We start from the raw sequence: 22,161 nt of genomic DNA, 5'->3' as shown, positions 1-22,161 counted from the left end.
AGTTAAATTTATACTTGTTAGATTACCACTTCACCTAAAAGCTTAAGCTGTTAGGTCGTGGGTCAACAATGTATATCAAGCTTTACCACTCCCCCTCAAATCCAGCCCAATAGCACATTGATTGATAAACAATTAAAAATAACACCCATTACAGGGAATAAGATAATTTTTAACCACTAGACAATAAATGCAGGCAACAAGACTAGAATCTAAGACCCACTAGCAACCACAGCTCTAATACCATGTTCGATTACCACTTCACCTAAAAGCTTAAGCTGTTAGGTCATGGGCCAACAATGTATATCAAGCTTTATCAATGCCCATAAATAAATATGCAGGCAACGTATAAGGTGGTATAAGTTAACAGTACTTATTAGCTTACACATTGACTACTATATATAAGAGATAAAGAGCACAATCCCTTTCAATTGTCTTAATTTTTTTTTTCATTACTACCCTTGTGGAGGCATTGAAACTACCAATAAATGCTAAAGTGCCTTAAAACCCTTATTCCTCTGCATTCTGTCATCTACTATATAAAAGAGATAAAGAGCACAATCCCTTTCAATTGTTTTTCATTTTTTTTATTTTCATGTACTACCCTTTGGAGGCATTGAAACCACCAATAAATGCTCATGTGCCCTTAAAACCCTTATTCCTCTGCGATCTTCCAACCCTCACTGTAGCTTCTGCAAATAAGAGAAGACTAGCACTGCATTCACCAAATAAAAGAAGAAGCACTTCTTAAATCAGAGAGTCAAATAGGAATACAAATTAAGAAGCAAAAAGTTAAATGAAAATTCTTTAATTTTTTCTTTTTTTTTATTTGTAGTTCCATTTTGTATCCTTTACTTTTCAATTTCTTTTTAAAGATTTCAAAACTATGTGCACTTGTGATTTGGCTATAAGGCAAAATAGCAACTACAACTATCATTATAAAAAAAATGATCACAAGAATCAAACAAAAGACCAATTGCAGTGAATTGATTAGAAAATTATAACATGAACCCTGCTGTTGATTGAGCACCAGCATGTCTAAAATATGTGAAACAAGCCATGAATCCCTCTGTTGTCTTTGCACAGAAAAAGAATAAAGACACATGGAGGAAGTTCTTAGATCAATCAATTGATAGAACTAAATAATACTAATCAATACCTCCATAGACTGAAATATCTTTGATATTATCAATATATCAGTCATAGTACATCATTTGACAACACCCACAGTAGCTATTTTTTCTTCAGACTGAAAATCACAAAATTTAGATACCGACTATATATTGAGATATCAACAATTTACTTCAAATTTTAAGTATACTTTCAGGATATCAAGAATGGTATTAAATGTGCTGACCAAACATCAACAAGAAGCTCAAGAAGATGCTGAAAGTTGACTTCGTTACTTTTCCTACATTAATTCCCAAGAAGGACAAAAGAAACTAACCTCCCCTAAGGTTTCAAGAATTCCAAGGACTTCCCTTGAGGTTTACCAAAAAGAAACAAACCTCCCTGCAAAAAGATTGGTCTTTTTGAAAATACAAAGGGAGGTTTGTGTCTTTTTAGCAAATCTCAGGGGAGGTTTATGGCATTTTTGAAACCTCAAGGGTGGTCAATGGAATTTTTAAAACCTCGGGGGAGGTCCCTGTCTTTTTGCCAAACCTCAGGAGAGGTGAGTGTCTTTTGCCCTCCCAAGGAAAGCAAAGGAAAAAATTACAAAAAGGTAACTTGCTTATACATTTTATGATTGGAGAAGCTGTTAAAAAATTTCCAAAAGGAAGCAAACAATTTTTATCCAACAGAATGACCAAAAGGAAAAATAAAAAAAATAAAGAGCTGGTAACAGGCTATGAACAAGTACATGAAATGCCTTCTCATACTCAATTGGGTAGAAATAGGAATGAGACTTTTGAATCGTAACCCATATTAGATCCTACATCCTATTTTGACTCATAACCCAAGTTACATCCCACAACCCACTACACGGAAACAAACTTCAAATCCTGAAGATTGGAAAAGGAAAGCAAAGCACATCTCCTAGAAAACCAACAAAAAAAACTAAATGAAGATATTTTGGCTTTTTACAGTTTATCAACTGTTAAAAAACTGCTGAATTCTCTTGGATTACGATTTTGGAAAAAAAAAAAGCGAAAAATTTGTAATCAGCTCAGCTAAATTTTGATACTGATAGTCTGATATTAATAAATCATTTTTTCTTGTGCAGGAATGGTCTAGCATGAAAAGAAAGCCACAAGCTGCACCAACAAGAAAAAATAAAACAAAACAAATAAAGCGTTAATAAGTAACATTGAGCAAGAACAGTTTCATATCAGCTTATTTAAACTTTACACCTAGGAAAGGAATGGTGGGTGAAAAAAAGGAAACAGAGGAAAAGTATTTAGACCCTTTGCAGACTTCAATTTCAGAAAATTAGTGCACCTTTGAAGCAAAAAAAGCTCAGTTCTCAAATGCAATGTCAAACAAATAAAATAGCTACATTTATGCATGCACCACAAACAGTATACGTACTGCCAGCTTTGGTTCTGAATCAAGAAAAACAAGATAACAGTGTTATGGTTGGTGATCAACCTTATCCAAAAGATGTATATATAACAAAGTAACTTTAAGATCACTGAATCAACTACTCCTATATTCATTTTCAACACAGTTTTCTCATTCAAAACATAATCATTTGGGTTAACCAAATTCCAAATATATATAAAGCTCATAATTTAAAAGAAATAATGCGCATCAGCTGCCATTTATGATTCAAGCTATTATGGTAGAGAAATTTAATTGGCCCACAACCATGGTTTTCTTGATAGTATTTTCAAGAAAGGAGCAAGTGAAACTAGTATTTTATTTAGGTTTGATGTAAGAGTACATTTTCTCAATGCATATAGAAGTTAATAACAAAACATGCAGTCATTGATGAGAAGAACATGATAAACTCATAACAAAACATCTGCCACTTACCTCCTGATCTGACTGCCGTTGACAGTCTCTTGGAAGCTTTATTTTGTCATTTGCAAAAAATAGTGTCGTCTGACCAGAAAAATCCCAAATGCGTAACTGTCGAATAAAACAAGTTTAAACGTCATTCATTTATGATTGAAATTATACGTTGGTCAAATTTAAAAGGGAAAAATGTGATCACTTAGATTGCTTACCAGCTCAGACTCAATGTTGAAGATCTTGCAGGCTCTTCTGAAGAGCTCAACTGCATTGTCCTTTAAAAAAAAAAATGAAAAAAAACTTTTTATGACATGTAAAACAAGTTCTATGAGTAGGAACATTATCTAACAATCATACACTAATATAACAAAGATCACTATCATTTACTTCTTGCTACAAGTCGTCATTTTCCTAACCCAATCATCCACAACACTTTAGTCGAACTTATAATCCAGACCTCAATCCACATTTAATAGTGCAAGATTATACATTTCCATTGGCAATGCCTATACAACAATGCATATTAACCTTGGTGAAATATTTGCATATTAACACCCTAAATACACATATAAGTTAAGATAAAAAAGAAAAATTAGCTTTTCTTCTTCCTTCCAAATTGTCTTAAATTTTGCAATACCACCGCAAAATTATTTATTCACAACTTTATAACCTCGTTCTCAATCCACATTTAAATCACTAGATTAGGCTTCAATTGGCAATGCCTAAGTAACAATCATATATTTTATTGGATCATATTTATCTCTGTGAAATCCTTGTATGTTAAAACATATGAACTAAAAATGTAACCCACGTATCTTAAATTCTAAAAAGCAACTTATTTTGGTCATCCATATTTGATGAAAAACCAAAATACATGTCAATATAGCAGTGTTGTTTTTTTTTTTTATTTTAACACCAAAAAATGAGATCCCAACAAAGTTTAGAACTCAACTCATTTGCCACATTCTACATGCTACGTAGTGACTAGTTAAAATACGGGATCACAACCGAGCAGTTCATTGCACCTCCTTACTATTACACAACATTAATTTAGGATGATCAAATTACCTTTTCATGCTCTTTTGATAAACAGGATGATCAGGCAGATTCAAACAATATGGTTGACCCTAATCAAGGTTTTAAAATGTAAAGGCACAAGGCGAGGTGTTTCAACCCATACAAGGCAAGGTGTTGAAGCATAAGCCGTTTTTGAGAATTTTATTTTTTGGATAAAAATGTGTATATAAAATACATATATTTCTAAAAACAAAGAAAAATTAAGAAAATTACAAATGAAATTTAAAAAGTTAAATATAATTTGTAAACTACTTGTTGGCCATTCAAATAACACTATTTTGAATTCATTAAGTAAATAATGTTAAGAGATAGTTGTAACTTTACAAAGGTCAAATTATTTTTGATAAAACTTGATATACATTGGTGGCCCACAACCTAACAGCTTAAGCTTTTAGGTAAAGTGGCAATCTAATATGGTATCAGAGCCAGATCCTAGGGTCCTACCTTCCAAGTCTTGTTGCCCAGGTTTATTATGTGGTGTTTTAAATTATTGTATTCTCTGTATTGGGTGCAATTTCTTGTTTGTTCTCATTTGTTTATCTCTCCATGTGCTGTTCGGCTGCACGTGCAGGGGAGTGTTAAAACTTTATATACATTGTTGGCCAACAAACTAACAGCTTAAGCTTTTAGGTGAAGTGGTAATCTAACAATTTTTATGATCTATGATGCAACTCTTAATTATTTTGTAAAGGTTGCGGTTCAGGAGTTCTAGAGATCAACTCATTTTAGGACATTCCTTTCATATAACCATATGTGATTAAGATTTTATAACCCAACCTAACTTAAGATTTGCACACCCAAAATGTGCAAGCCTCAATTGAAAAGGTGCAAAAGGTGTGCCTTTTATACAAATGTAAGCCTTATAGTCTACTGTCTAGGCCTTTTTGGGATTTGGCATTTTAGAATAAGCCTTGAGGCGTTATCAGGATGCCTTGTCTTGAGAAGACCATTGATGGAGTCTTTTAAAACAATTGACCCTAATAATTATACAGTAAGGGTGCATTTGTTTCAGTGGCTAAGGTTCACAGGATAGAACTGGACAAGACTCGACTGGCTAAGAGAGTATGCCACAATTGCATACCATAATATGTCTGTGGCAACACACATTGGATAAGCTAATGATTTAAAAGATCAAAATGCCCTTTAATGAAAATATATATATAATTTTATTTTTCTTTAAATTTTCGTTTTCTGAGAAACTATAATTCTGATTAAGCAACCTGTAAAATTGAATATAGATACGTATATATATTTTTTAAATTCCTGATTGTATTCATTTTCCAAAATAGTACAAAATTACTTTCAAAAAAAATAGGGAATTCCCAGCACTCTCTACATTTCCTTTGGCCTTGCTCAACTGTGAGAAACAAGGAGATCAACCAGATCTGAGCAGAAGAGAGAGAATAAGATAGACAGAGAGAAAGAGGTGTGGCAATGAATGGCCAGACAAGACAACCGGAGGCGAGCAAATGAGAAGTTGAGCAAAAAAGAATAGTAGAGGAACTCATGAAAAAATTGCCGGAGAAGACGATTGGAGGTCGAAGGGCTGCAACAACTGGCCAACAAAAAAGAGATAGAATGGCAGCGCCAAGCTTGGACTACGCAAGGAAATAGAAGGGCAGTCCTTGTTCTAGATTTTTCGGGCTAGCCAGCTGGCCTAGCTGCTTCTGACCGGTGGGCGAGACCTAGCAAGCCCTATGCCGTGTAAATGGCCTAAGCTGCCCCCCCACCCCCACTCTTGGCCAGTCCATCCCATTATGTGTTGCACTAAACATGGGCTAAGGGTCCGTAGCCTAGCATAGCCTAGCCTAGCCACTGAACCAAACACACCCTAAAAGCTTTTCTTCAATCAGCAAAGAAGAAAGTTTCACTAAACAGTGGGGAATGATATAAGCATCAGAAAGCACCCAAAAAGAAAAATATCACAAAAAAAGCAACAAAAATCCCCACCAACTAAATTATAATTAGAATACCACAATGTGCCCCATCAATTGTAAGTCTAAACTGTCAAAAAAAATTACTATAATCAAAACACTAGAAATACCAAGAAAAAAAAAACATTTTCCCAAAATTGAAGAAATTTTGATCTGTTTGACTTTCAAAGCTAGGTAATATAATTCTTATCCTTCAGAAGCTCTCTAATTCATGTCTCCAAAAAAAATATTAAAGATGAAACTCCAAGCCTTTTCCTCGTCTTTCTTCACAAAAAGACATTTCCAAGCGAAAATATACTCTTACTGGCATTGCACAAACCCATACTAAGGCTATACACCATCTCCCAAAGACTTCCAGCCATAACGCAATGAAGGAACATAAGACTTGCATACTCCCTCTCTCTCTTCCATAAGGAGCACACAGTAAATCATCAATGGTCAAAATAAACTCCCATATGGCTTCCCGTGTTAAGAAAGAAACCTTAAGGAGTTCCTCAATTTTCCAAATTACCTTCAACAGAGCTTTCCACAAAAAGTAAAAAACATTTCATCCCTATGAACCATATCATAATTCCATTAAGCATAGCTTCATCAAGGATTTGTCCAAGAAGTGTCCACTGCTACCCAACTTGCAACAAGCTTGATTTTAAACCCTTCCCTTACTACGACCCCACAGAGCCTTAGAAAGAATGCTCTAAACTCCTCCCCGTCTCAATGTGCATCTCTTAAGAAAATAGGGCATCACAAAGCACAAGTGCACAATACTCTCCAATTGAAAATATTCCCCAACCAAAGTCTATTAAGGGATAGCCAACGCATAAAAAAAATAATAAAAATAAGTGGGGACTAAGAGGGCCCTCTCCACAGAATTCATCACATCATAAGAGAAGCATCCACCAATAACAACCCAACTCCAAAGAGCATCCCTCGTCACCATGAATCTCCAGTGTTGTTTCCTAGAATCACATCAGAAGAAAGAATCCACCAAGAACAACCGACCTCCAAAGAGCATCTCTCTTCCCCATAAATCTCAGAGTTGTACCCTAGGATGGCTTGGTTGAAATTAACAAGACCTTTTTCACTTCCAACCCTCCCTTAGGAAAATATTGCTTCACCAACCCCAACTTGACACGATGATAACTGAAGTTACAGTTGAAGTTGTTTCGAACTAAGTCCCAGTTTCAACTGTTCAGGGAAAATAAAAAAGGAAAAATCTCTTCCCACACAAAATAATGAAATATTTACCTAGTTTGATGTCCAAGCAAGTGAAAATCACGATAGCTGAAGCAATGGTTTACCTTACAATTTGATGGATAAATATTCAGAAAAGTTTTGTGCTAAACTTGCTACCAATGCAATAACAGTAAATATGAGGCCTTATTAATTAAAGATATTATAAGCGGGCCTTTTAAAACATCCCCTTAAAAATATGAGAAAATCTGACCACATACTTCCAGCAATGTAGAAAAAGGTTTACTTACTAGATTAAAAGATCCCTAGGCCATATTTCAATTGCGGATGCTGCATGTTGGAGATGTGACTCATATTTGAGTGGAACGCATACACCGGAGAAAGCATAGTAATGCGAAGAACAAGGAACCTGGTTGCAATAACTGTCAAACGGTTTCAGTTCAGTCTGCAAGATTCAGCTCTCTGCATTAACCGTCGACGGTTTCGTTCGGAGCAGGTTATGATTTTTTGAATTTGGTGATCAGTAAATTGGGGGGTTTGGAGAATTTTCCTCCGAGGATTGCTACTAGAATGATTTAGATAGGTTCTAAGGTTTTTGTACGCTTAGGGTTCATTTATAATCATTATTTTGTAACCCTTGATGTAAGCTTAACATTGTGATAGTGAAAATTCAGTCACTGCTCCCGTGGACGTAGACACATTGCCGAACCACGTAAATCTTGTGTCTTTGATTATTGCTTTTGTTTATTTTCTTTGTGAGTGATTGCTTGTTTCCGTGTATTCATCATTGAGTGCATGCATTATTTGTTTCCGGATTCAATTGTGTGTTTCCGCTACGCCATTCGCATCAACAATTGGTATCAGAGCTATTGGTTGTAATGGCTGGGATCTCTTCAGCGAAGTTCAACATTGGCAAGTTCGATGGAACAGGAAATTTCGGACTTTGGCAGAGGAGGATTAAGGACCTATTAGTGCAACAAGGTATGGTGTAGGCTCTTTACGGAAAACAGTCAAAAGGCATGGATGACACGAGTTGGAAGGAGATGGAAGCGAAAGCTGTGTCTATTATCAGGTTATCTCTGGCCAATGACGTGTTGTATCACGTCATGGATGAGGAATCGCCAGCAGAGGTTTGGCTAAAACTAAAGAGCCGGTACATGTCCAAGTCATTGACGAACAAGTTGTATCTTAAGCAAAAACTATATTGGCTTAAGATGGCAGAGGGTTCGGACCTAACTCAGAACATCAACGTATTCAATTGGATCATTAGTGATCTGAAGCGAGTTGATGTGAAGTTCGAGGAAGAAGACTAAGCACTGATGCTGCTTAATTCCCTACCTACGTCTCCTACATACAAGAATTTGATTATGACTCTAACATAGGGGAAAGAAACCCTAGAGTTGGAGGATATCACGAGTGCATTGTTGGGGTTCAATCAGAGGAAGAAGGCCAGCGATGAGAATTCACAAGGTGAAGGGTTCGTGGCGAAGGGGAATCAGGATCGTGAGAGGAGCAAGTTTCGAGGTGAATTGAGCAACAATAAGGCTCGGTCCAATTCTAGTAAGAGGAAGGATATGCGGTGTTTTAAGTGTGGGAGAAAGGGGCACATAAAACCCGATTGTACAGATAGGAATAATGGGAATGCTGAAAACAAAGAAGGGTCATCAAACACGGCGAATGTAGTAGAAGGAGACTTTGGGAGCAGTGACGGTGATATGCTCTCAGTTTCATCTGCGTTGGATGAGTTCGCAGATTCTTGGATCTTGGATTTGGCGTGTTCTTATCATATGACGTCCAACAAAGACTGGTTCACTACGTACAGATTGGTGAGTTCTGGTTCCAATCTGATGGGAAAGAATGCTGCATGCAAAGTTGTCGGGACAGGGAATATCAGAATCAAGATGTATGATGGTCGGGTGAGGACATCATGTGATGTTAGGCACATACCGGAGTTGAGGAAGAATCTGGTTTCATTAGGCACCTTAGATTGTAACAGGTTTAGTTACAAATCTGAAGGTGAGATAATGAAGGTGAACAAGGGCGTTCTGACCGTGATGAAGGGGAAAAGAGTACCGGGTAATATATTCACACTGCTGGGTACTACAGTTGTAGGTGGAGCAGCAGTTGCGAAGTCTGAGTCTGATAGTACTATTCTGTGGCATATGCGTTTAGGGCACATGGGTGAGCGTGGAATGAAAGAACTTCACAAGAGAAATCTTTTGAAGGGGGTCAAATCATGTAAGTTGGATTTCTGCAAGTACTGTGTGATTGGGAAGTATAATAGGGTTCAGTTCATGACAGTCACGCACAAGATGGAGGGAATACTGGACCACATTCATTCGGACATTTGGGGGCCAGTGAGAGTGGCATCACGAGGGGGACGTGTATTTCGTTAGTTTCATCGATAATTACTCACGGAAGGTCTGGGTGTACTTCATGCGGCACAAATCGAGACGTTTGCTAAGTTTAAACTGTGGAAAGTTGAGATGGAAAACTAGACCGAGAGAAAGATTAAGTTCCTCAAGACAAACAATGGAACTGAGTACACGAAATCGAGTTTCAAAGAGTTTTGCGAGCAACATGGCATAAGGAGACATTTTACAATACGTCAGACACCACAATAAAATGGTGTGGCGAAAATGATGAACCAAACCCTAACTGGAAGGGCTCAGTGCCTCAGATTGAATGTTGGGCTCACTATGAATTTCTAGGTTGATGCAGTTAGTATGGCTTGTTTCTTGGTAAACAGATCACCAAGGACATCACAAGATGAGAAAGTTGCTGAGGAGATGTGGACAAGTAACGAGATAGCCTACTCCGGATTGAGAGTATTTGGGTGTCCAGGCTATGCGCACATTCCTTGTGAGGAGAGATCAAGGCTTGAGGCGAATTCTAAACGGTGCATATTTCTGGGATATCAGAAAGGTGTGAAAGGGTTCAAGTTGTGGGATCTAGTGGCAAATAAAGTGGTGATCAATAGAGACGTGGTTTTCAATAAGAAAGCCATGTTGCGGCATACTCATGAGGAAATAAAGAAATAAGTGCCAGAAAATCACAACAGCAACGGGCATGTGATTCAGGTGGAGTTGGAGACTCAGGGCAGAAATGCAAGGAGTTCTAGCTCGAGAGATCAGCCGGCGGTGCAGGTGGAGTCAAAAACTCAAGGTGAAGATGATGAAATTCATAACACAAGGAGTTCTAGCTTGGATGACTAGCAGCCGCGTCGCAGTATAGCTGTAGACAGACCCAGACGCATCGTCAAGCAACCCCCCAGGTACGGTTTTGACGATCTAGTGTCTTATGCACCTATCACTAGTAGCGGGAATCCTACTACCTTTCAAGAGGTCGTGCACAGCCAGAAGAAAGGTAGCTGGATGGGTGCTATGGTAGAGGAGATGAAATCGTTGCATAAGAACCAGACGTGAGACTTGCTGAAGCTTCCAACTACGAAAAGTGCGATTGGGTGCAAGGTGTGTGCAGGAAGAAAGAAGCAGTTTCAGAAAAGGAAAGAGAGAAGTACAAGGCTTACTTGGTAGCAAAGGGATACTCACAGAGGAAGGGAGTTGATTATGATGAAATCTTCTCCCGTGATCAGGCATACTTCCATCAGGGTAGTGTTGCGACTGGTGGCACAATATGACATGCATCTAGAGCAGATGGACGTAAAGACGGCATTCCTCTAGGTGATTTGGAGGAGTTGACTTACATGACACAGCCAGAAGGGTTTTGCCAACCTGGACAGGAACACTTAGTTTGTAAACTAAAGAAGTCACTTTACGGGCTTAAGCAATCTCCGAGGCAGTGATACAAAAGGTTTGGCGCCTATATGATCCATATTGGCTACAGGAGGTGTGAGTACGATTGTTGCGTCCATGTGAGGAGTCCTGAGGATGGGTCTCATATTTCTACTGCTTTATGTTGACGACATGTTGATTGCTACTAAAGACATGACTGAGGTAAATCGCAAGGACAAAGCTCTAGGGAGACTACAGGTATCTCAGGGCGGCTATGTGGTGAAAGTGTTTGAGAGGCTTAGCATGGCTAATGCTAAACCGGTGAGCACACCGTTGGCGAGTCATTTCAGGCTGTCTACCGCCCAGTGCCCTAAGACGGATGATGAGATTCGTAACATGTCGAAGGTCCCCTATGCCAGTGTAGAGGGGTGTCTGATGTATGTCATGGTATGTACAAGGCCAGACCTGGCACAGGCTAACAGCGTGGTGAGCAAGTCCTTTTCGAATTCGGGTCGACGGCATTGGGATGCGGTCTAGTGGATTCTCAGGTAATTAAGGGATATAACCAGATATGGCATCATATTCAATAGGCAACAAAGTGATCCATCAGTACTAGGGTACCTGGATGCTAACTACGCAGGAGACTTTGATGACAGGACGTCTACCACAGGGTACGTATTTACCCTTGTGGGAGGACCTATTAGTTGGAGGTCTATGGTTGCTTTATCTACTACTGAGTCGGGGTACATGGAAGTGGCTGAAGCTACCAAGGAGGCGTTGTGGCTTACGGGATTGGTTAAGGAGATGGGTGTCCAACAAGGTGGAGTTCGGCTGCAGTGTAATAGTCAGAGTGTCATTTACTTGGCTAAGAACTAGGTGTATCATGCGAGGACAAAGCACATCGACGTGCAGTTTCACAGGATCAAGGAAGTAGTTGCTTCAAGTGAACTTCTACTTGAGAAAGTTCACACGTATGAGAATGCAGTTGGTATGTTGACGAAAACTGTCACAACGAACAAGTTCAAGCATTGCTTGGACTTCATCAACGTCTCCAGGTGCTAGACGGGAGACGGTCCTAATCTACTATCTCGAGTGGAGCAGCGGGTTCTGCTCTCAGATTTCTCCTAAGTGGTGAATATTTGCCAAGTTAGAGATTGTTGAAGATGTTACTCATATTTGAGTGGAACTCATACGCCGAGGAAAACATAGTAATGCGAAGAACAAGGAAGTAGGTTGCAGTAACTGTCGACGGTTTCCCTATAACCGTCAACGGTTTCGTTCGGCGCAGGTTACGGTTTTTTGAATTTGGTGATCAAAAGATTGGGGGGTTTGGAGAATTTTCCTCCGGGGATTGCTACAGGAATGATTTAGATAGGTTCTAAGGTTTCTGTACACTTAAGGTTCGTTTATAATCATTATTTTGTAACCCTTGATATAAGCTTGACATTATGATAGTGAAAATTCAGTCGCTGCTCCTGTGAACGTAGGCACAGTGCTGAACCACGTAAATCTTGTGTCTTTGATTATTGCTTTCGTTTATTCTCTTTGTGAGTGATTACTTGTTTCCGTATATTCATCATTGAGCAAGTGCATTACTTGTTTCCGAATTCAATTGTGTGTTTCTGCTACGCCATTCGCATCAACACTGCATAACAATTATAAACTTCCTATAAAGCAAACATGTTCAACTAGTAAGTAAAATCTTCCAATGTATATCTACCTATTTCAAGTCAATTAAATTTTAAGAAAATAATGCAAGATCATATTATGGTACATACTAAGACTAGAGTTCTTTGTCACGCTAGAAAGATGATTTGCAAAAGAATTTCTTCAATGTACCAATTTCAAATGAATAAAATGAATGCAACATACCAAACTTTGTTTCCATGTGGTTCACTAAAAGACTAAAGTTTATTGTCATACTAGAAGGACAATTCCCAAAAGAATTTCTCAAAAGGATTGTCACAAAGATTACACATCATAAATGCATTTTGGACCTCATATATGACCACATACTTACATTGTATATTATAAATCCATAAACTATTAAAAAACACAATTCCCAATGGATTTTCATTCTTAAATTTTACATTTTCAATGGGAAAATGTATGTTTTCCATAATTTCAGGCTCCCTCTTCTTGAAAAATATTTTAAAAATTAGATCAAATTAAAGTTGAAAACCATGTTTTAAACAAAAATTATGAAAAGCACAGTCTAAGGAGCCAACTTGTATAAATATCATACATAACAGAACATCCATAGGCCATTAAAGTATTACATAAGCTGGAAATAAAAATAGACCATAGGGAATGAAAATTTAAAAGAAAAAAAAAATAATCACTTAACAAAGCTAACCTTTTTGCTTATTTTTACCCCCAGTGAGTTTGTCTCCCGCAAAACTGAAAGCCTGAGCTGTAATGGATAGACATCAGCCATGTCATCCTCTGCAGCTGAGAAGCTTCTCCCCTCCTTCATAGCAACTTTAGAATTACTGTGCCTGAAAAGGACAGAAGAACAATACTTGTTAGAAGAGAATAAAAACCTTGTTTAGTGTGTCAAAGCCAAACTAACAATGTTCCACAAGCTGCATCCAGAGGCATACGTCGCACCTCTAAAAGGCAGGAATAAGGCAAAGAAACAAGAGCCACTACAAAACCTAAGGGTGGAAAACAGTTCTCATTTTCTATTTCTAGATTTCTAAAGAATTACAAGTATGTCTCTTCGTTTTCCAACAGTTCATCGTTTGTATGGGACAGTTGGAAGACATCTTTTTATTGTTTCCAAGTTCTTCCAGATAATTGTTGGAAAACAGGAAACACGTTGGCATTTTTGTAATTCTTTGTAAAACTGGAAATGGAAAATGAATGTTGTTTTTCACAACTAAACAGGCCCTACCAAACTGATAAGCCAATGAGCATCTAGAGTTCTAGATAGCTCTTACTAATCAGCCAGTTCCATCATTATTCACAATGGAAATGCATTGAAAAATGGCAATAATCTCACAACTTATAGGCAGTGAAGAAAAACTTGAGAATGATGTTTCAAGAAAGCATCTCATATTGAGTTCTCATGAAGATGCGTCTCCATTTTCTTTTATAGAAAAAGATGAAATCTCATTAAAATATTAGGAATATGCAAAAAGGAGAATAAGACATCCCCCTAGAAAAAATCAGGGCAAACCAGATAGGAAATGCAAATAAAATAGAACAAGAAAGAAAATAAAACAAACCAAAAACACAGCACACAAAATAAAGCCAGCAGTAACACCAATCCCATTGAATATCTGAAGAGGCTCACTCCTTTAAAATACTCATTGCCAACATACCGAAGAAACGCCAAGTAATGGATCTTTTCCCAAACCAGCAAACACCAAGGAATGGATCTCTCCATTAAACCAAATAGTTTATTCCACACTTTCTAGGAAAAATCAAAACGCAGAAATAAATGGGATGCTGTTACTGAGCTGTTATGACAAAGAACACAGACACTTGGAGCAAATTCCTTCATTGGTCTCCTACTCTGCAACAAGTTATTGGTATTGGCTCTATTAAGCAAAACCAACAAGATAAAGGCCTTGATTTCCCTTTTGGGGGGGGGGGGGGGGGATTTTGGCCTTCCAGATGCATAAATAAATGGGATGTGTCTCCTATATTTTCTAAAGGCTAAATGGATATTTGTATTTCATGATGTTCAACTGCCACAAGAAACACACTAGAGCTATTTAGATACCATTAGACGCCCAAATACATCCAAAATGAAATTCTCAACTCACAAGCTTACGCTAACAGAAACAAATGCTCAAAAGCATAGGCAATATTAAAACAAAACAAACAACAACTCACATGCAAAAATATTCTACTCCTGGAAATACAAACATTGGCATGAAAAAAAAAATGTGCTATTCAAATTGAAAGAATCCCCAGTTATTTGATTTCAATTGGCTTCCAAGTAAACATTTGATCATTGTTTATTATGATTAAAAGTAAATAGAGATTCATCAAGAATTGTGATATTAAGCACAGGCAGAATCTTTGTCTCTTGAGAATCATTTTAACAAACACCATCCTATTTTTCAATCAAATATATACTATCTATTTTATAGGAATCGTGAAGAGATAATTGACAATCCATTTTAAGCAACCCATTCCAATTCCTAAGCATTCAAAAGCCCATTTAGCAACTCATTGGCAACCCGTTCCAATTCCCAGGCAATGTCACCTGATGCATCAATGGCATCTAATAACGAGGGGCTGCCATTCAAATCTATTGCAAAACAACATTCTTATTTTGGCTATTTCAATCAAATTTCAAAACCCAATTAACCCAAAAATTTCATGATCCTGCCTGTAAATCAATAGCATCTAGATCACATCTAGCATCCAACATATGCTAAAAACCCCCTCATTTATTGCGCCAAAAAAAAAAATCTTATTTTGTCTGCTTCAATTAATTTCAATAACCCAATTAACCCAAAACTCATGCTTGCAGCTTGAAAACCAACTGCATCTGAAGCACAGATGGCAGTACCCAACAGACGCTAGTTTCTGCGTGACCAAAACTAGACAATTGTTAGAAAGTAAAGAAAAAGGTGAAAAAAAGGAATCTAAACACTCACCATTTCAGGGCCTGCAGCCACATTTCCCCGGGAACTAAGGCATAGTCCCGGCCGGAGACCCCCACTTCACCATTGTCATTGTTCTGCCGAGAATCCTCCTCTCTCCTGAGATTAAACATAAGATCCGAGTTGAAAATGTTGTTGATGATTTTCATAGGCCCCATATACGTAGACGCCGATGATGCTGTGTACAGTACCCCTCTCTTCGCATCCGAATCCCCCAATGCAGGGTCCTGCGCCTCTTTCCACCACCTGAAACCCAATTCACACGATACAACAAGACACCTTCAGCATAGATTCCATCAATAAAACCCAAATCAAGAACAACAAAAAGCAAGAAGAAAACCTATCCAAATCGAATCAAATCGAATCGAATCGAATCGAATCGAGCTGGATTTAAATTCCGTTGGTTTAACCAAAACATAAATGGAAGTGAGTTGAGACTTGAGAGAGAATCACCGGTGAGGCACGAAGTATACTCGTTGGCCGTCGTCTGTAGCGAGGCTTTGTGAAGAATCTTCTGCGCAGGGACCGTCCATGAGAGAGGGAGAGTGTGCAAGGAAGTTCAAAGATGGAGAAGGAGAGACATGCAGATCATTTGAACATACAGAGACTCAGAGAGAAAGAGTGAAAGAGAGTGACTGGCGGATTTGCAGAGAAACAAGTGGAGCTTTTCTGTGAAGAAGATTGAAGGAGGGAAAATAAAATGAAATAATTTTATTTTTTTCATTTTCACGGAAAAAAAAAATTGAAATTAAGACAAAGCAAAGAAGCATATGCGGAGATATGTCAGGCAGCACTCCCTGCTTTTCCTTTTCCCTATTTTTATTTTTTTACTTTTAATTATCATAATCACACAATTCATACATTTATTTTTATCCAAGAATTAGACCATAGTGAGCAAATTATATATTTTTTTTTATAAAACCATTACTGTACATAACTTTTTTTATAAAAAAAAAAAAAAGCATTTTAAAAAAAGACTCAGTGAGCTTTGCAAGGGTCAAATTTTTGAAAAAAAAATTATAAAATATCATATTTTATATTTAAGCATAAAGTTCTTTTAATTATAGCACAATTGATTTTATAGGGAAATGTGCTAATATCAAATTAAGATATTATATTTAAAAGTTAATTCTGCTTTTTCTTTTTTTAAATGATTTGATTTTGAACCCATTTTAACAATTTTATATGAATTATATGACTACTTTATAAACATTTTGTAATTTTAGTTTAAATATAAGTTGGCGTAAAATTCAATCTAAATAATGAAAATCAAAATACCATTTTGAAAAAGTTTTCAAGTATTTTTAAATAATTTATTTTTATTTAAAATTTATCTTTTTAATTTAAGTAAGCCAATAAAAATCATGTGAGAGCCATTTATTATTATTAAATAGTGTCATTTTTAAGTGATATGTGAGATTAAATGTGAAACAATTAATAAAGTGGCCTTTTAGTTTTCATTTATGTTAAATTGTCACATTTAAGTTGTGTAATTAAATATGGGTTTTTGAAATATTATTAGTATTTTTTTATTTTTTTGGATAATATATATATATTTAAGTTATAAAATTCTAATGTAATTCTATATACTTCGAAACAACCTTCTTAGAGCGAACTAAAATTTATTACAATTATTTTTAATCCATGGACGTCAAATATATGCAAACCATGAAAAACAACTTCACAAATTTTGGTGTCATCGATAGTTATTTCAATTCAATGAAAAATCAAAATACTGGTGATTTGTCAGCTATTGAAAACCTAGTAATAGTTTCTTAATTTTTTGGACATAACAAGTGTTTTTTGACGTGAAAGAAAAATTTTCATATGCACAATCTTCAAATCAGTTTGCATTTATTTGCACTAGTAATAATTCAAATAATTAATCAACATAAAAGATTGGAGTTTAAATAACAAAATAATCAATTTGATATTAAAATTTGCAAATATCAATCAAAGTGTTCGACATCAAAATCAATATATTAAACTTACTAAAATAAAGAAATATGTGAAAAAAAAAATACAAAGTCATTCACGTTCCATCTACCAAAAACATAATGTAAAAATAAAAATATTTATTATATATTTTTTATAATAAAATCTAGAACAACAACAACAACAATAAAATCAAACCTTAGTCTCACTAGGTGGAGTCGACTATATGAATCATTTTCCACCAATTTATGTAATCAGAGAACATTTCTTTTGATAGATTTAAGGATATTAAATCCTTACTCACTATCTCTTCTTAAGTTATTTTAAGTCTACCCTTATCCCTTCTACTACCCCCCACAGTAACTAAGTCACTCTTTCTCGCAAATGCACTATGTGGCCTACGTTACAAGTGTTCATACCATCTTACTCGTCCCTCTCTTATCTTATCTTTTATAGAAGTTACACCTAACTTACCACGAATATGTTCATTCCTTAATTTATCTTTCAATGTTATAGTACTTATTCATCTAAGCATTCTCATCTTGGTAACTTTTACTTTTTTGATATTATGTTTCTTCGTTGCCCAACATTCCGATCCATGTAACACAACTGGTCTTATAGTCGTCTTATAAAAACGTCCCTTTCAATTTTAAGGGTATTCTACGATCACAGGGCACACTTGAAACACTTCTCCATTTTACCCAATTGTTTTAACTCTATGCATTACACCATCTTCAATTTCTCCTTCAACTTACATAATAGATCCAAGGTATCGAAATTTACGAGTGCTATTTATTTCTTCATCATCAACTTTAACTTTGTCTCCAATATTCCGCCTATCATTAAAATTACATTTCATATATTCTGTCTTATTTCTACTTATCCTAAAGCCTCTAGATTTTAAAGCTTATCTCCATAATTCTAACTCAGCCTCTACTCCGTCCCTATTTTTGTCAATTAATACAATATTATCTGCAAACAATATACACCATGAGACCTCCTTTTGAATACTCTTAGTCAATTGGTCCATCACTAAAGCAAAAAGATAAGAACTCAAAGCAAATCCTTGATGTACACCTATAATGATTGGAAATTCTCTAATTTCTCCATTTATAGTCCTTACACTAGTCATTACTCCATCGTACATATCTTTAATGACATCGGTATACCTACTACATATACTTTTTTTTTTCTAAAACCCACCATAGAACTTCCCTAGGTATCCTATCATATGTTTTCTCAAGGTCAATAAATATCAAATTTCCCTCTTCTTTTCCCTAAACTTTTCCATTGATCTTCTTAAAAGATAAATACCTTATGTGGTAGATCTCCCAGGCATAAAACCAAATTTGTAGAGACCTGAGAAATTTAAATAATAAGAAAACGGGAAAAGGAGGAAATTCGGTTTGGTGAAAACCAAATCGTCGACGGTTTGGAGAGGGGCACAAAAAATCGTCGACGGTTTTGTATTTACTACGGGCCGGTTACACTAAAACGATTAAAGAGCGAGTTAAAAACCCAAACCGTCGACGGTTTTGTGAGGGGTACAGAAAACCGTCGACGATTTTCTCTGTAGTGTTGAAATTAAAGAACCTACGAGCCATTTTTGTTAAATCAAAACCTAATTTCTCTCTCTCTCTCTCTCTCTCTCTCTCTCTCTCCTGCGAAACCCCCTCCCTTCTCCTTTTGATTTCAGCTCTGTTTAAGTCCAATTAGATGATCAGGAACCACCACAAGGATCTAAGGAGGAAATCTTCAACTTAATCGGAGCGGAATCACGATTTGGGGTTTCGGGGCACCACTATAAAACCAAGGTAAGTAAGGTATTTTAGGGTTTAATTGTTAATTTGGAGTATATGGGACTTAGGAAATGCTAAATGAGAAATATTCTAGTGGTTGAGTTGATTAGTTTGAGGAAAATGTAATTTCAGGGTTTTGAGTTTCGAACGTCATGGGACGTGGATTTAGGGTTGTTGGTAGGCCTCTCAATAAGCCAGGTAAGGAAATAGATTAAGTTAGGTATTTTCAGTAAATTTATCATTGAATATATAGTATTTGATTCATAAAGGTATATATATGAATTAGTATAGTTTTTGGGAATACTTATGTTGAACTGAGAAAACTTTGAAAATAGATTTAATATTATTTTTTTAGCAAAATATGTTTTCCTAGGCTAGATAATATATTACAAAATAGTACTCACTTGTGTGTGGCATGAGTAGAAGTTTTATTGTAAATAATCGTATGTCATAATATTTTAAGAATTCACAGTACATGCACGAATTGACGACAATTTTTAGAAAAACTATAAACAATACATAAATTATATTTTCAATATATTATGATATTCAGCCGGTGCAGATGTCGTGATATTCAGTTGGCGCAGATGCTGTGTTATTCAACGGGCATAGATGCCATGATATTCAGCCGGCGCAGATGCCGTGATATTCAGTCGACGTTAATTCCATGACTAGTTATATTTATAACAGATATTCAGAAATATTATTATTATGACATATTTTATACAAAATCATGAAACAGTATTATTACAGATATTATAGAATCATGATATTTGTAACGATGCACTTTAAATGTAATAACCCGGAAGATTTGTACACAGGGACTTTGTCGATGAGCGCATAAGTAGTCCTCGTCGACGAAGCCACGCCTCGTCAACGAGAAGATACCGAGAGGGGTTTTTGGGCAGTCTGAATTTCGTCGACGAGGAGGTAGGGTTCGTTGACAAAATTACTTAAGGACTCGTCGATGAGATGATGTGTCTCGCCGATGAATTCGGCCCTATAAATAGTTGAAACCCGAATTTTTTGATGAAAATTCAGCGCAAACCCTCTCTCTCTCTCTTTTAAAAACGCACCTCTCACCTTCTCTCTTTGATCCTGGCCCCATTTCTCGCCAAATTGAAGATCTGAGTCCACCACGACGCTTCCGGCCAAGTTCTCTGCCAAACTACTGGAGCTAATTGTTGGTGGAAGTGGTTTGGAATTCATCCCAAATTCAGGGTAAGGTGTTTTATTCAGAATATGTTTTCCCTGCAATTATAAGAAATGTTGTATGCAAGAAGATATTGATGTTTTGTTCTGGGGGCTGTCGTTTTTAGGGTGTTGAGTGGAGAACCGTGCGGGTGTAGGGCCAGAGTTCAGTAAGGGTTTTTCAAGAACTAAGTAAGGGAAATATGCTATACTAGGAGATTTGATTATATTAATAGAAATTTTACTGTTATATACCAATTATTATATTATTTTTACAAAATATGAGATTATAAAGTATGTGTGGCCTGAGTAGATATTATTTGATGTAGAATTTTATATATATTTCCCAATATATGATGTTATACAGACAGATGCATGTACATATACACTTTTATTCAAATAGTTTCACAGATGGATATATATACATACACAGATGTTTATTTAGATCAGTATATATAGTATTTACAGAATGTTATGTCTTCCTAAATGCCATAACACTTATAGTATATAGACAGATTATACAGTTATAGTATCAAAATGTTACAGATATTACAGTGTTTACAATACAGATTATTAGTGTTATGGTTATTTTGGAAACATAATGAAAACAGTAAAAAGAGTATATATATATATAGAGTATCATATCCCTATGGGAAGATTACAGACAGATATAGTTTATAGAGCACGGTACCGTTGCTAATATAGATAGAGTGCAACCACATATCTTAGATAGTGTGTGGGTACCGTCAAATTGTGCTTGGAGAGGATGCAGCTCCCCAGTTCACTGGGTTGAGGGGGCCAGTTTGACGAGGTAGCAGCCAGTCCCAAGCTTAGGAGTGGATGCAGTTTGGTCGGGCTGAGGTAGCGTAGAGTATGATGACTTACCTAGAGGGCCGACCAGGTTAAATCCCACCTGCAGACTGCACAACCCTGTCATGAGGGGTCAAATCATGACATATAGAGTCCCAAGGAAAGAGCATAGATATGTATATGTATACAATTTTACAGCTTTTGTCATATATAGTATGATATAACAATATGAATGACAGAAAGTTCAGATGATACAAATGTTTTAAGCTATTATACATGTGTTTTACAGATTTGTCAGATCATGCAATTTTATATATTAATGTTATAGTTGTACGATTCGGTCACCACATACTAATAATACCTTATTTCCACTTACTGAGCGTCGTCTCACCCTATTACTTTACCATTTTTCAAGTGAGCCAGTTAGGCGAATAGAGCAGGCTCGCAGATAGAGTGACTACTTTGTTGCCCTAGTTGTAGGGTAAATTTTGCACAGAGATGTATTTTTGAGGTAGATGATACCGGAGGGAAATGTTTTATGGCTATAGTCTATATGTACAGAATTCTAGTGTTGTATAGTATATGTGGTTGTATGACTTATATTTTCGCTGCTTAGGTATGGATATATAGATATTTATAAAAAAAATGGAGAAATTTTGAGGACGTCACAATATTTCAGTCTATACAGAATCATGGTAAAATAGTAATATACGGACATAGTATTATATAGTATCAGATCCCTGATGCACCAGAACAGATTACAAAGCACGGTACCGTAGCTAGCTAGCCAAATCAGACAGTGTAACCCTTGTGTGTTGACCCGAGAAGTGTTGCGGAGAGTAGGATGAGTAGACCAGGTTGGCGTTAGCTGACAGTGCAACCACACTATTCAAAAAGTGTTGGGTCAGAGGCCGAT

At 36.4% G+C, this 22,161-nt stretch overlaps 1 protein-coding gene across 4 annotated transcripts in view; it reads right to left on the bottom strand.

The window, feature by feature from the left end:
- The window catches only part of LOC131148568 (ubiquitin carboxyl-terminal hydrolase 8), a 63,031-nt gene extending 46,766 nt beyond the window's left edge, over nucleotides 1-16,265 (bottom strand). For 3 of the 4 annotated variants that reach the window (XM_058098357.1, XM_058098358.1, XM_058098359.1), the window contains exons 1-5: nucleotides 15,964-16,176; nucleotides 15,505-15,756; nucleotides 13,245-13,386; nucleotides 3,168-3,227; nucleotides 2,974-3,069 (exon numbers count right to left, since the gene is read on the bottom strand). In XM_058098357.1, coding sequence (XP_057954340.1) covers nucleotides 2,974-3,069; nucleotides 3,168-3,227; nucleotides 13,245-13,386; nucleotides 15,505-15,756; nucleotides 15,964-16,043 — 630 coding nt within the window. In that variant the 5' untranslated portion in view covers nucleotides 16,044-16,176. Of the gene's footprint in view, nucleotides 1-2,973; nucleotides 3,070-3,167; nucleotides 3,228-13,244; nucleotides 13,387-15,504; nucleotides 15,757-15,963 lie in introns of all 4 variants that reach the window. The other variant, XM_058098356.1, reaches the window with a different exon arrangement.
- Between the last annotated feature and the right edge of the window lie 5,896 nt (nucleotides 16,266-22,161).

Source organism: Malania oleifera, chromosome 2 (assembly GCF_029873635.1).
Source record: "Malania oleifera isolate guangnan ecotype guangnan chromosome 2, ASM2987363v1, whole genome shotgun sequence".
In the NCBI taxonomy this organism is placed as follows: Eukaryota; Viridiplantae; Streptophyta; class Magnoliopsida; order Santalales; family Ximeniaceae; genus Malania; species Malania oleifera.
Note: the sequence above shows the minus strand (reverse complement) of the source record. Positions and strands in the feature narration are given on the sequence as shown.